General features: G+C 34.8%; 1 protein-coding gene across 2 annotated transcripts; it reads left to right on the plus strand.

Moving 5' to 3' along the window:
• The first annotated feature begins 1,309 nt into the window (after positions 1-1,309).
• LOC135074525 (class A basic helix-loop-helix protein 15-like) lies at positions 1,310-14,552 on the plus strand. Of its 2 annotated transcripts, none has more exons than XM_063968842.1 (5): positions 1,310-1,443; positions 9,712-9,864; positions 11,142-11,365; positions 11,516-11,655; positions 12,668-14,552. In XM_063968842.1, the coding sequence occupies exons 2-5, from the start codon at positions 9,720-9,722 to the stop codon at positions 12,783-12,785; spliced, it is 627 nt and encodes a 208-aa protein (XP_063824912.1). In that variant the 5' UTR covers positions 1,310-1,443; positions 9,712-9,719; the 3' UTR covers positions 12,786-14,552. The 2 variants fall into 2 exon arrangements, with proteins under 2 accessions (XP_063824912.1, XP_063824911.1); XM_063968841.1 differs by lacking the exon at positions 1,310-1,443 and adding an exon at positions 1,452-1,679.
• Positions 14,553-15,764: the final 1,212 nt, after the last annotated feature.

A 15,764-nucleotide genomic window follows, 5' to 3' on the forward strand; every position in this document is an offset into this window, starting at 1 on the left:
ACTCAGTCTGAACTGAGTTACGAGCATTAGAAGTTTGATGATTTTACATACTAGATTTGCTTTCTGCGCGCAAGTTTTGTAAGAAATTGCAACAAAATAGTGACATTGTATGTGTAAACAAACAATACCATCCATTATAGGCTCTAGCCATCAGTGTGGAGCAGAATCAGCGCAATAAAAAAGACGTCACTATTAATTTGTTGCAATTTCTTACCTTCCATACAAAATCTGGCATTGCCATTTAAGACCAGTTCTCCTCAACCGATTGAGCTGAAATTTAGTATACTCATGTAAGTACGATGACAATGCAATGTTATTTTGTACCATTGAGCTGGTCTAATGATGGAGTCAGGAGGTGGTCATAGAAACTCCTAAATGAAACGGCGGAATCGCATCGAATTTGGGTTCGTCGGATTTGTCTTTTCTAGCACTTTAGTACTAGATGACGTCCAGGGTCCTGATGATGGAGTCAGGAGGTGGCCATAGGAATTCCTTAAACGAAACGGTGGAAACTTATCGAGTTTGGGTTTGTTGGATTTGTCTTTTCGAGCACTTTGGTGCTAAATTGTATTGTTATTGTACCAAGGCTCTGAGATTGAGTTGAGATACAACTAAAAAGTGTAATAAAATTATAATTAAAAAACCTTTTTTTAAAAACAAGCTTTTATTCTGAAATGCAGTTTTACTAAAACCAAAAAAATAATTGTACATATGCAAGGTTCAAATAATTTCGAATGCTTGTAGCGCATTCATAAAAGAGGAATAAATTCCGAAAAATTCCGATCCTTTCGAAATTATTTGAACCTTGCATACAACTATTCGTTTTATTGTCACGTGTTAAACGGATTAACGATTAACGTTAACTTGCGTTAAATCTTCCGAAATGTAACGTTTTAACGTTTAACGAAGTTAATTTTTTTAGTAACGGTTTAACGATTAACAAAGTTAACTATTTGATTAACGGTGCCCAGCTATGGCTATAACTCTCAGAGAGTTAAAATTTAAAGATCATGAATTCATAACATCCGAGTGTAAAATAAAAAATAAGTACAATTACATATGTATATCACAATAATCCAAAGCTTAATGAAAGTGACTATTTATTTTAAGATAGAGTTATGGAATCTATCATAATAAAATATAACAAAATCAGAATAGATTACAATTTACACCTGAAGTCTCCTTTTCAGCTCTGAAAATTGCCGCGACTTCAGTAACTAAGCTGTTTGTATTTGTTTTTCATGGAAAACAAAGCACAGCCTCGCGAGGGCTCGACGGTAATCGCGCCAGCCTCACTCCGAGCCGAGTGGTCGCCGCGAGTGCAAGCGCTCGGCGCTGCCATCCGAAGCCAACACGACCCGAAAAATAATCATCAACTACCACAAATTTCATAAACTATGATAACACTGTGAATTTCGGCTTGCAACATTGTAGCATTGCCAGGTAAGTTCTGCTACACAACCCGAATTTAATTTAACTCGCTCTACGTGTCAGTTCCGAATGCTAAGTGAAAGGCAAATTCTTTGGCAAATTCTACTTTAAAATATCATCGGGTGATTTATTAAGTTTTATTTATTTGAGTAACTTAATTAATGATAAGTGTGAGAAAATGTGTTAATCTTGTTGTGAGAGGTGGAAGGATTGATGCTGGAGATTCTCAATGACCAATATAGGATTAGGTAAGTAAGTCCTTGCAAATTATAAATACTTAACTCTCTAAAAGTGTAATTTTAAACATTAAACTTTTAAAATGCTTGGTATTAAAAATATCTATTGACTAAATGTTTATAAATTCATCCAACTCACATGTTGTAATCATTGTATAATAGTATGTAATTGTTTAATAATAGTGCATGTGAACAACAAATTCGTACTTAGTTCGCTGATATTTACAAAGTCAAACATCGATACCAAAGAATGGAGCGATAAATGTTATCAATTTTTAAAATGCATGCAATAAATCAATACAATTTGCTCGCGAGTATGTTGGTAGACAACCAAGTTTATGTATAACAAGTTTTTAATGATAAATATTATTTTCACGTTCGAAAACATTTTGTTTATTAATAAATGCGATAATCTTCGTTGTTTTCTCTATGAGACAACTACAATGTTGTACCTAATAGTTCACAAGCGTCTTATAATCCCTCATAACCCAAATGAACCAACAAGTATAAAGGTTTTTAGACTTTCATAAATAACTCTACGATTGGAACCCTAATCATCTGATACTGTCATATTGATGACATTTAGGATTCCAATTGTAGAGCTAATTCTGTAGCTGTAATCCGTTTTACATCTACATACTTAACTAGGCTTAGGTTGGAAGGAGGTTTGAACTGAAACTACTATTATGAAGGCTGGAATACAATAATTGGTATTTTATAACTTTGAATTTCATTAAGCGGGTATTATGGGCAGGAAGTCCTTACGCTCATTAATACTCATTATCATTTATTATTGTTTTGTAGATAAGTAGTCAGGTCGCGGCCACTTTTGGTTATATACTATTTAGTAATATACTGCATATTAGTTCATAAATAAGCAAATTATCTGGCAGGTATTATATAATGTATTCCTAATAACCAATCGCGGCCTATCTTAGACTCTAGTGCTAGCTGATCTAAATGGTAGAATGTTATACAAAACATAGTAGGTACTTACACCTTATTCTACTAACAACTTAAAATATAGAGTTTAAAATAAAATACTGAAGAGTATTTACAGTATATCTCTACAATTATTAATGTATATGACTGTTAGGTACGGTTTATTTTTAAGTTTTTACAAGATTTTATGTAACTGTTATATAGCTGGTGAATGAACAAAATATAAAACGAATTCAAAATAGCGACCTATTTTAAATCAATGGTGCTATCGTTAGTTATAGAAAGTGCTTAAATGGATTGTAAAAAAACAAACCGACGACGAATAGTGTTGAGAACGTCAGCGAAAGTCAAACCTTCACTTTTAATATAAATGTAGCTCGTATTCTGCGGTAGATTTAAAATACTTTTGAAATGGATGGGTTATTACTACATTTATTTTAAGTAAATCAGTTGTCAGGGGAAAAATTAATCTTATGATAAGATGTTCGAAAATACCCAAGACACATAAAGTAACTTGTCACTAATAGTTGCACAGCGAATCATTCATTGTCCTTGCAGTTGTATTATTGATCTTCTTTTTCTATTTCTTTGCACTACGTGTGAAAATTAAAGAAAAACTTAGTTAGGTACTCAAATTTATTTTTAAATAACCACCGACAAATACCAAATTGAACATTGGTTTATGACACACGTTTAAACATAATAAAATGTAATAAATGAATAAAAAGAATAACTATTATTAACGTTTCACGATTATATGCTTAGATACAAAAAAACGTGTAAGAAAAACATCAAGTTTAAAGTATCTTAATAAAAGTAGTTATTAATGAAGTAGAATAGTGTCAAACCAGTTTTTAAGCTCCATCTATCAGGCAAGTTTACACTTGTATTAATAGTGCGATTAGAGTTTACTAAGTGCAATTAATTGCAATGTCAAGTGTAGAGTCGATAAAAAATATGTACAATTTAATAGTTATATTGAATTTACTTGTCTAAGACAACAAAATTATGTTTATTTATTATGAAAATAAACCTTTAAACTGGGCCTAGGCCTCGTGTGATGAGATTTATACTAAGTAAGTCAACAAGATAGAGCATAGCGCTCTATCTTAGATCACTGTGATGGAGGTCGATAGAAGATTTAGTTCCAAATAAAAATAAATAACATAGTGCCTACATTTAGCATTCATAAAGACTGTTATTACATTTTACAACAAAATTGGGTCAACAGAGTAGAAAATAGAGTTTCCATGTTGAAATTTGTATCAACAATTCTGCAAAACGTTACGGGTGTAAATTCCAGGATGCGTTTACATCTCCCGGGCATCCCGGGGAGTTTTGCACTGAGCTCGCCCAGTTTTCGTGGAAACAGGTTCAATACTGCAGTCACTACATCTACCTACTTAAAGGTAATCTAGGTAACTGGGTAGCTCAAACAAGCAATACCGATTCATAATCATTCTAACTAAGCCTGTGAACCTCTGACTGTACATGATAATTTAATGATTAACATTAGTTCTCATGATTTATTGGTCTAAATATCTTATAAAAATCACACAAACGTGGTTAATGCAGAGCCTTTGAGCACAAACCAAACGGACGGCCACAATTAAATCGAATTGTTTAATGTTTACCCAGCTGATACCTAAGTATTGTCAGCGACATTCAAAACAGCTTGCGTGTACTTAAATTATAGCACATTGATACTCACGTCCATGCATTCACATGCGTACGGGCACCGCGTATCGTAAGAATACATAGTCACTTATAAGCGAGCGTAATAAGAACAACTTTCACTTAAACATTCTTTGTCAGAATATATGAATAGATAAAGCAACTCGCCAAATTAGATAATCAGATGTAATAAACATTATTAGGCTAAAATATCTACATATTCTTATTAAAGTAAGTTTCTTAGCTTTCTACATAATGCCAGTAATTATCTTGATATTCACCTCTATCTAAGCAAGAACCTCATCCGCGTACGTAGCAGCAAGAACCAATAAAACTGATAGTTCTGAATCATCTCCTATTCACAAGGCTATTAAAACTTGTATCGTAAAATGATAAATTTATGCAATAATAAGAGCAACAATAGGAGCGATAAACGTAAGTGGGGTAACAGTGGCAGGCAAGGTGAAAGTGCTCGTATGAAGGCCACACCGTCCAGCCCAAATCCTCTCACCAGACTTAAGTTGAGCTTAATATGCCACAGCATCTCTGTTAGGCCTTTACCGAGTGATAGAGACGGGTGATATCTTGCTTAGGTATCGTAACTTCGATACTTGTACAAGTGACGTAGCAATATCCGTGCGTTGTGCGCGGACGCACAAAACTTGCGTGACGCGGCGCTACTGACATTACCGCTGGAAATGTCACGCAAATGTCAATGTATGATCGCGATTGTAAACCTGTTGATATAGCGTTCAATGTCACTGTAGCAACTTGCATAAAATTAAAACCAAACTGCCCATTGGTCAAATCAGTAGTAGTCTAACCTTCGAAGGTAGCCTGCAGTTTCTTATTTAATACTTATTTAAACTTACAATAAGTATTCTCCAAAATGTATAAGGATTTATAAAGTTAATGCCTTATAAATTCATATTTATAGTAGTTTCACAGATCACCTTGGCTAATATTATTTGCACCGCACGTACTTACTTGAAAATAATAAAACCAATATGCAAGTACTTACAAAATAGGTAGGTATATACGAGTTTAATTCCAAAATACAAATAAAAAGTAGAGATAAACGTCCGACGCAATACCTATTTATGCTTTAAATATTTACTTTGAAGGTATGTATATTATACTCACGATACACCACAGCACAATAAAGCGTACATTGTAATTATATTAAAACAGGTGTAGAGCTGAAACTGACGTAAATCAACGAACGCAAATACTTATTAAGTATATTGCTTTTTTTAAAACCATCAAGTCTGCATTGGAATAATTTTATTGTTATTGAAAGCCGTTTAGCCTTGCCTTGGCTCTTCTTGGACGAAGTATTATTGAAGTTTAAAAATATGGTATCAATTTATACAGCACTTTCACACTACATTACAGGGTTATACGGGCTCAATTGGATTTAACTGCCTTCTTTAAATGTATGTTCATTGTCTTCTAAGATTATTACAGGATATTATTTTAAGCTTTTCATGATGTGAACATTTCTATTCACTCATTTATGACCAATACAGTATTATAATAAAGTATTTTTAAAATTTTGGATTGGAACTACTGACAGAGACTAAAAGGCGTCTCTCTTATACGTTATTAAGATTTCTTATTAGGTTACAACGAACTTGTCAACAAACAAAAGTGATTTAATCCGAACACACGTGCGCCAAGCACGCTACCCGCGATAAATGCGCGAAAGTCGATGACGTTAACCAAACCGCTCTACAAAACATCCGGAAAAAGAAAAACACAGGTGCTTATTTTACGAATATAATATGAATAATAATAAATTCTGGTTGTGGAGTAGATATTGGACCACTCTCACACTTGACTCTACCGTGGGTCGTAAAAGGCGAACTTGAGGGTATTTGATCACCTGGGTGATCAAATCCAGTTAATCATAGTCGTATAGACCAAATATACGACAAGATGAAAGTACCTACTTATTCTGCAGTGTAGGGAAAGTTTTCCATTTGCTTCTAGTTTAGAGAAGGAGGTACTCCTGCAGTGGGGGCTAAATTACCTGATGAGGATGATTATGTCCGGTGTACCTTTACTACTTTTAGGTAATACATAATCGAATAGTTATGTAACTACTATTTATTATCCAGTCAACCTATGCTGACTCTGATGACGGTAATCAATTCGACTGTAGAGCTTGTGCATTAAACGCGATATGTTATTTGCATAAATGCACTTAAATCAATCATTTGATTAAGATTGTTTTAGGCCTAAAAATATTACCATAAACATATACAGCATTACCAATTTCAAATTACTTGATGTTGTAATTCACGGCTGACATTTCAGCACGTGCAAACTAGTCGAACTAATATTTGCTTCAGGCATACATCTATACTTAGGTATAATAGATCTGTAGAGAGGTCAATTCTGTACATGAAATATATTTTCAAAATAACTATCAGGGGGTGATTAGTTATCGATACTGATGCCAAAAATGCAATCAGTAAAATTTTTGTCTGTCTGTCTGTCTGTCTGTCTGTATGCTCCTTATAGAAATAAAAACTACTCGACGGATTTTAACGAAACTTGGTACAATTATTCTTCATACTCCTGGGCAGGTTATAGTATACTTAGGAATTCCCAGGGGAACGGGAATTAGCGGGAAAATCCTTATGTGTGAAAAATCTAAACCACTTAAGTTAGACGCTTGAAATTTGGCATGCAGGTATCTTAGTAAACTTAAAGCTTAGTAGTTACAACAGGATATTGCAAAATTCCTACGGGAACGGGAGTTAGCGGGAAAAAACATTTGTATGAAAAAATCTAAATCGCTTAAGTTAGACGCTTGAAATTTGGCATGCAGGTATCTTAGTAAACTTAAAGCTTAGTTACAACAGGATATTGCAAAACTCCCACGGGAACAGGAGTTAGCGGGAAAAAACACTTTTATGAAAAAATCTAAACCGCGTAAGATAGATGAAGGGGGTAAAACGGGATCCACGCGTACGAAGTCGCGGGCGGCCGCTAGTATAAACTAAAATTCTGAAATGTCGCAGTATTCATCATGTCTGAGTTCCTAAATTATTACTATTTTGGTGTACAAACAAAAGCTACGATTTTAAGATTTATTTTCTTCTTCGGAGTTTGGGTTTTCTTTTTTCCGAGAAAGAGCCGTTACCAATCGATCAACATGGAAAACATTGGGGGAGGCCTATGTTCACTGCAGTGCACAGCAGTGGACGTCCTATGGCTGAAATGATGATGAGATCTATAAATTTTACATAACAAACTTATTTTCTTGGATTTATACAAGTAAGACTAAGTAACAGAATGTTTTATAAATGATCCTAATAGAAACTGCCAGACTCGAAACCGGCGACATTGCACACTGAATGCTAAGGCGGAGTCCTGCGCGAAAATGAATAATTAAACACGTGCGGGCTGGCCCACTTACAACAGTTGCACTCGGTTGTTGGGCACAAACACGGTTTTGTTGATTTCACGACATTTTTGACTACATAAATTAGTTCCTCATTTGATTCGTTGAAAATGAAACGATATTTTTTGTATTTTTGTTTGTTTTAAAAAAAACAAACAAAACGTTAGGCGAAGACTGACAGACTTACATACAATTATATTAGAATGCATATTTCATTTGAGCAAGGTTAACAGCAGGTTATCTTAACAATTAAGTACCTATCTAATTTTGTAAATCGAGTTTCATCATTCGTAGCAACGCGTGCTACGAATACGGTGACGTGGCAAGTGGCCGTAGCACTTTATCCGTGCGTGATAAGTGTCGTAGTATGGCTCCGAAGCTTTCAGGATATTCGTAGCTTTGAAAACATTTTATCGTCGATGGCCTAAATTGATGTTAATTGTTTGTTAGAGCTCATCACAAGGGCTATATTAAATATTGAGACGGATTCATAAGTGAGCGGCAGGGATCGCCGAGTGGGCGCCCGCCGCTGTCACTTGCCGACCCAATGGCGCCCAAGTTTCAACTCTATTATCTTAGTTGCTCGTACATGTTAGTTACAACAATTAAAGAAGACATGTTTTTAACTGATTTAGTAATATAATTAAATGCTATTTATTTGGTAGGCTTGGGAAGCAACGTAATTAATTAGTCAAACTACATATTACATATTGATTACATACTAAATTATAATTTGTAGTGTTGTTGTTATTACGAATAAAATAGGTAATACACTTGATTTCAGCATGTGTAACTGCTAATATAGTAATATTGATCGTTGCATTTTCACGCAGTTGTTGTTAACTGAAATGCAACATCAGCTAATTCAAATGTAGGTAAGTAATAAAATATTGAATAATAACATTCGGTATTACTCCTGAAAAGTATAAAACACGGTTTGTTCAGGTCTACGTATTTCATTAGTTTCCCGACACGCCTATCAAACTAACGTTAAATTCATCACATGTTGTTTTAACCATGAATTTTAATTTTAATGTAACGATTTTTATACGGTTTTCAAGTGAAGTTAAAATATACCTATGCATTTTGAAATGTTTGAAGATCAAGGTAATCGAAAAGATAATGTGCATTAAGTTTTTAAGTACGTACTCAGTATTTTATTTATTTCTACGGGTTTAGTAGTTGATTATCCCTGAATCGAGAGTAAAAAAGACTTCTATCTCACAATCTTAAGTACCTAGTTAAGTAACTTTTGGTAACTACATTATTTAATTATTTTCGATAGAAATTACTGCCTGTAAAAGATATAAACATTACATCCCACAATTATTTAAGGACTTGCCATTGATATACCTAGTATGTGAAAAGTAAACAGTAAATAAAAAACTATTATTACCACTTTTCCAGCATAAAATTTCAGGATCTCTCACTCTACATTTATGTTTTAACGATTCGTCTAGATATAAGTACTTCTCATCTATTTATTTACCTCTAATCTAAGTACAGTTTTTACTTGGGATCAACTCGATTTCTCTAAATTGAAGTTGCTACAACAAAGTAGCTTTGACTTTAAATTGTCACTGGTGCAGTGTTCTATTTCTGCCTTTCTGCTCAACTATGAAGTAAAAGTTAATTACAAATTATACCGCACCGACTGGTTAGGCAAGTAGTGTTAAATGATTTTGAAACAATTTGTGTTACCGGCTATACTTGATCATAGACTTAGATTCATAGTTTATTTTCATAAACTATTAATTATTTGGAAAACTTTTCATGTAGAGACGTTTTGTGAGCGGACTCAAGACAAAACATGGATGATTTTTCTTCATTTAATACTCGCAAAATACTTATTTGATGCTGCGTCCTCCTTTCCTCTAATTTTGTTGTGCCTGACATGGTTCATACTGTCCTAACTATTTATTCTGAAGATACCAGTGTTTCGGTGCAAAACATTAACGCGTCCTAAAACGCGTATTTTAATGTGAACTGTGAGTTAAATATTTTTTTTGTTTTCAGATCAGAAAATGCCTCAGTGGGCCAGTGCTGAAGGCGGTGGGGGGTCAGAAGCTGAATCTCCGGGCAAGTTAATGCTATATTACGACGAGCCCTCAGAATACTACGTTAACAAGGTTGACGTTGACGTGGATGTGAAAATAGAAAATGCTGGAGGTAAGTAGAGCAAGAAACTTCGTTTCTTTTGAAGCCGTTGTTGAATGTAGAGGTATAGGGAAAGATTTATAAAGATAGACATCTTTGGAAAATCCAAAAATAAAAAATTATCCTTGATTTATAAGTTCCTCATAGTCGATGTCGTAGGTAAATATAAAATACAGAAAAATCGCCACCAAATGCTTATAAGCCGAGACATTCATCATATGATGAATTTAAGTAGGGATATCATGCATGCATTCGCTCAGTAATTAAAATCATGAATCTCTTATTGTGTAAAATGTTATCTAGCAGTAAACTTCATTCATATCCAAACCAACTCGTGCCGAACGTGATTAAAAATAGTTATTATTATTTAAAATCATCTTAAAGCACGAAGCAGATAAGGGCATTACAAATCGTCCATAGCCGTGCGCCTAATCGATTAGTCTGTCTGCACTCGCGCTTACGCAAAAATGGTTTATCAAGCGTGCTCTCGCGTCACGTAACCGCGGTTTCGAAGCAGCAACTTGTTGCATAAAATTAAACGCTCCGTTCTCGCTTCGCGTCGTGAGCGGTCCCTCGTTGCTTAAGATTCGTGTCGAAGATGCTGAGAATGACGACTATCGAACTTTTACTGTTACTAACGACTCGTTAAGAACTTAACGAACTGAATTCAGCGCACAGGGTGTGACAGAGTTGCCCAAAAATTACAGTACACCCAGAGGCTGTGGCGAATTCGATATTAAATTGGTTTTTTCTTCAAACTGAAAGCCCAAAGCTTTTATTTGTTTCTTTTTCAGTCCTCAATGTAATAAGCATGCTGTGTCCGCAACTGCAACAATTCAGCGATTTTTTTACTTAGTGAATGTGTTTAGTAATTAACTATTATTTACTACTTTGAATGTACGTTTTTACTTACTTAGTCAAGTTTTTGCGGATCTTATGTTGTTTTGTTTACACCCAGTACATTTTGATTGAAGTCAACGTTTGCGGGCAATGTGCAATATTTTATTCATTTATTCGATTTTACCTAGATCTGATGCCTCATTGGCTCTGAACTAAATTTCAGTTGCCTACGTTTTAAAATATTTCGTTTTTAAAACACTTTTTACAGTCGTTGAAAATCTCTTTTTTATAAAAAGCGAGCGACTATTGTATATCAGACGTGACGAGATTTCTAATGTGTAGATTTTGATATTTTGAGAATTGTATTACAGAAAAGCACTGAATGATTTGATAATGATTTAACTACTGAAATATGAGAAATAAAAAGCCTTGCATATTCCCTATTGCAGATTTCTGCGGCAGTCCTGCAGCGAGCAGTAGCAACAGCGAGGAGTCGCCGCGGCACGTCACCCGCAGCCGGCGCAGCGCCGCCAGTACGGCTCCAGCCACTAGCAGCACCGGCCCTGGTCGTCGCCGCCGCTGCACTGTGTCCGCTCGCGAGCGGAACATTCGCCGCCTCGAGAGCAACGAGCGCGAACGCATGCGAATGCATTCCCTGAATCGTGCATTTGAGGTATGTACAAAAACAAGTTCACATAATAATATTGTGTTAAATTATACAGTGCGAAATTGAAATCATCTAATATAAATCTGAATCTAATATAGACTATACATTTTTGTCAACGCTGCCACACTTTTGTAAGGTTTTTTTTTTAATTTACAGGATCTACGGCGTGTTATACCTCATGTTAAAAAGGACAACCGAAGCTTGTCCAAAATAGAAACCCTAACTCTTGCCAAAAATTATGTGAAAGCGCTCACGAACGCCGTGTGCTCGATGAGAGGCGAAGAACCTCGCTATCGGTGAGTAAAGAAAGAAAGAAAGACTCTATTACTTAACTAAGAGCTACCTACTGTAAGAAAATGTTCAGTTAAAAGGACATCATCCACGTTTCATATATTTTTGGTCCAAAATCAAAAGTGCCGGCCAACAAAAAAAAGTGCTGTATTCTGACAGAATACGTCTGCCTTAGCATTTGTTACTATGGCACCAAAGCCGTAGCTCCACTGTGCGTCGAGTATTTGAGATCTAAAAGTCATCGACTATTCATACATTTTTTGTTCAAAATCAAAAGTGTCGGCCAATAAAAAAAAAGTGCTGTATTCTGACAGAATACGTCCGCCTTAGCATTTGTTACTATGGCACCAAAGCTGTAGCACCACTATGCGTCGAGTATTTGAGATCTAAAATTCATCGACGATTCATACATTTTTTGTTCAAAATCAAAAGTGTCGGCTAATAAAAATAAGTGCTGTCTTCTGACAGAATACGTCCGCCTTAGCATTTGTTACTATGGCACCAAAGCTGTAGCACCACTGTGCGTCGAGTATTTGAGATCTAAAATTCATCGACGATTCATACATTTTTTGTTCAAAATCAAAAATGTCGGCCAATAAAAAAAAAAGTGCTGTATTCTGACAGAATACGTCCGCCTTAGCATTTGTTACTGTGACACCAAAGCTGTATCACCACTGTGCGTCGTAGTATTTGAGATCAAAGTCAGTCGTTTCATATATTTTTAGAACTCAAATACTACGATGCACAGTGGTGCTACAGCTTTGGTGCCATATTAATAAATGCTAAGGCGGACGTATTCTATCAGAATACAGCACTTTTATTTTTTGGCCGGCACTTTTGATTTTGGACCAAAATGGATGATGTCCTTTATGAGGTTTTCAAATTCTCTGAAAACTGAGTCCAGCCAGAATTCTTTATGGATTACATGTATGACAAGTATTTTGATTTAATATTTTAACCGCATTTTAGGACGAGTTTATTAGATGAAACTAAACCATTACTTTTTTCAAATTCCAGATTCACGGCCGATGATGAGAACGTCGAACCAGTATTCATGATGATGCGTGAAAGTAATAATAACAACAGTTCTGATGATGAAGATCTCGTAGAAACGCCGGAGCAAGACAGCCTCTGACAGCGTGTTGGCGAAGAGCGCGTCCGCATCGACTCCTGCGCAGTGTGCGACCGGGAAAGGATGCGCCGCGACCGCAACCAGTAGTAACTGCCTAAGAAGGCAGCAGCAGGAGCCGTACGAAACATACACTTTGCCTTTGCAGGCATAAGTACTGATACTTCTCTTGCCTTTTCTTACATCATTCCAACATTTAGGATCAAATTCATTGCTCATGTAAAATTGTAATTTATTAGAATAGAAGATAATTGGCATCAAGTTGTATCAGGAATGAATAAGGCATTTCAATAATGTTTCAATTAAAGTCAATCCTTTCAGTCAATTAAAGTCAGTCCATGAACCTACCTATTTCAAATTCCTTTACTTACACCAGTACGTCTCCTGGCCATTTATAATGAATCTGTCGTGAAGTAGAGCTAGGCACCTACTTATTTTTAGTTTATTTAAGAACTAGTCCCTTTTAAATTATTATTTTTTCGGCTCGTGTCATTCTTTTTTATCGTTTTGGTTGAAGTAATGATATAGTACTGCCCATTTGACTAAAAAAATACGCATTCATCTCGGTATAAAAAAATGACAAAATACATAACTGATAATGATCAAAAACTAGACTTACTTATTGATATTTTTGTCTTTTTATCCATCTAAATATAATTTCTCATACCTACATTGAAAAAAATCCCTCGAATCATCCAGGGCTCTTTACGAAATAATCTTCTAGCTTATCTATAAAACTACCTTAGATTTTTTTTGTATTATTATTCTAAGGCCAAAGGTACTTAGGTATCTAATAAAGATATCTGCATATTTTTTCCTGATCCGTCAATTCTTTCAATAGCTATCTTGATTATTAAAACTACTTTTATAGAATTGTTTTTTTGTAAAAGATTTTTTGTACTATGACTTAGGTATCTTACTACTTTTTATCTTGGAATTAAAAGATATCAATGGGTAATTTTCTTATTAATCGTCAATTAAAAGAAACTGATCATCAAAGCGATTGTGTGACAATTCCTAACTCATAAAATTAAGTCACGAAAGTTATGTTGATACAAATACTAAGTAAATCTCAATTTATAGTTACCATAAATATTTTAGGCAGTGTAGTTTGTAGTAGGTATTTTAAAAAATCATAGTTTGAAAGTTTGAGTTACCCCTTCGTAAGATTTAAATGGACGGACATTTATTATTTGTTGTTACAGTCTATTACTAAGGTCATTAAAGTGTTATTTTAATTAAAATGGAAACTGTAATAAGTTTCATATCCTCCTGTCCATGATTTTGCATCACATTTCGTTATCATCATAAGTTAAAACTAATGAGGTTCAAATAAAACATTTTTCGAATTGCAAAACTTAAATAACTAAATGTGTTTGTTATTTAAGTAGTACATGGTCATTATTGTACTTATTACGTAGTTTGTGTCTACTATCTATATATACTCAAACAAACATCATAAGTCAAGTTATTAAAATGGTTAAAGAAAGTTTAAAAAGTAGTACACATACGTGTGATTAGAACAATAGTAAGACATTTTATGAGGAAGAAATAATGAAAATAACTTTGGACCCTCCCTTATAGTAACAGATTGTTTATAATTGAAGTGATACCCAATTACTTATTTTGTACAATAAAATAAGAAATCTAATAAGTAGGAATTCAAATAATTCAGAAATTATTCAATTACAATGTGGATGTTATTAGAATTTTATTGATGTTATCGTTCCTGTTATTTAAGTATAACAAAATATAAATAATGTGCAATTTAAACGTTGTTTTTATTAAATGAGTTTAAAAAGATTACCTACCTACTGGTTGTTACTACTACGCCAGAGGTCACGGGTTCGATCCCCGCACAATATCCTTGGTGGGGTTGGTGAGTAAGTTTGGTTGTCTTTTCTCTAAAGGTAGGTATAATTAATTATTAGATCAAATAATTAAGCGTTGGAAACAGTCTCGCCTGACCGACTTGTTTTTAGGTAAGTCTATACATAATATAAAAATGCAAAATGTGTTGATAAGCGCTTAATAAAACTCAACAACGCCTGGACAGATTTTACCAATTCTTTTTTTTTTAATGATTGTTGAAGACCAATGATGGTTTTTACGGCGAGAAAAATTCGAATAATTTTCAGGAAAACCCCGGGCGAAGCCGCGGGCGGAAAACTAGTAATATTATGAAAATGTATTTGGCAACATATTTGCCCCTGGAAAAATGTTTCTGGTGGATGGCAACTGCTGACGACAACTAAGTAACTACTTAGGTAGGACTCCACTTATTATAGCAGCATCTCTACTTCGCAATTTAAGTAGTGCTCGGTAGTAGCACAGGTAGGTAGTAGGTAGTAGCACAGGTAGGTAGTAGGTAGTAACACAGGTAGGTAGTAGGTAGTAGCCTGGACTAGCTGGTGAATCCAGGCAACCTGTAGTGTAGGTCAAAATTTCAAACCAAGACTTTTTGGCGGGAAAGCTAAATGTGGATAAAAATAGAGCATTAAAAATCCCTCAACACTGGCAACCACAAACTGCACTGTGCTAATAAAAAAGTGTAAAGAGGATTTTTTTTATTACTCAGCTCCGGTGTGGCGTAAATTAAGGTTGGTGCGCACTACATGTGTATATCACAATAATAGTATTATAAAACGTCTATTAAGGGCAACATACACACAACAATTTTAGACTTTCGGATGAACCAAGATTAAGATCTCGATATTGTTTAAAGTCTGAGCCCCGATTACGGTAATTTTTAACGTCTCCAATCCAGACACGCTTCATCGATTCTGCGATACGATTGGTCAAAACAGCTGACGTACGCTGTTTTGATCATTACGCTGACCAATCGTATCGCAGAATCGATGAAGCGCGTCTGGATTGGAAACGTTAAAAATTACCGTAATCGGGGCTCTGGTCTTCATCGTGTGTTTTGCTCTACACAATCAACAAAAACATATCAACAGTCAACAAAATCGCCTATTATTATAT

This window comes from Ostrinia nubilalis, chromosome 9 (genome assembly GCF_963855985.1).
Source record: "Ostrinia nubilalis chromosome 9, ilOstNubi1.1, whole genome shotgun sequence".
NCBI classification, from domain to species: domain Eukaryota; kingdom Metazoa; phylum Arthropoda; class Insecta; order Lepidoptera; family Crambidae; genus Ostrinia; species Ostrinia nubilalis.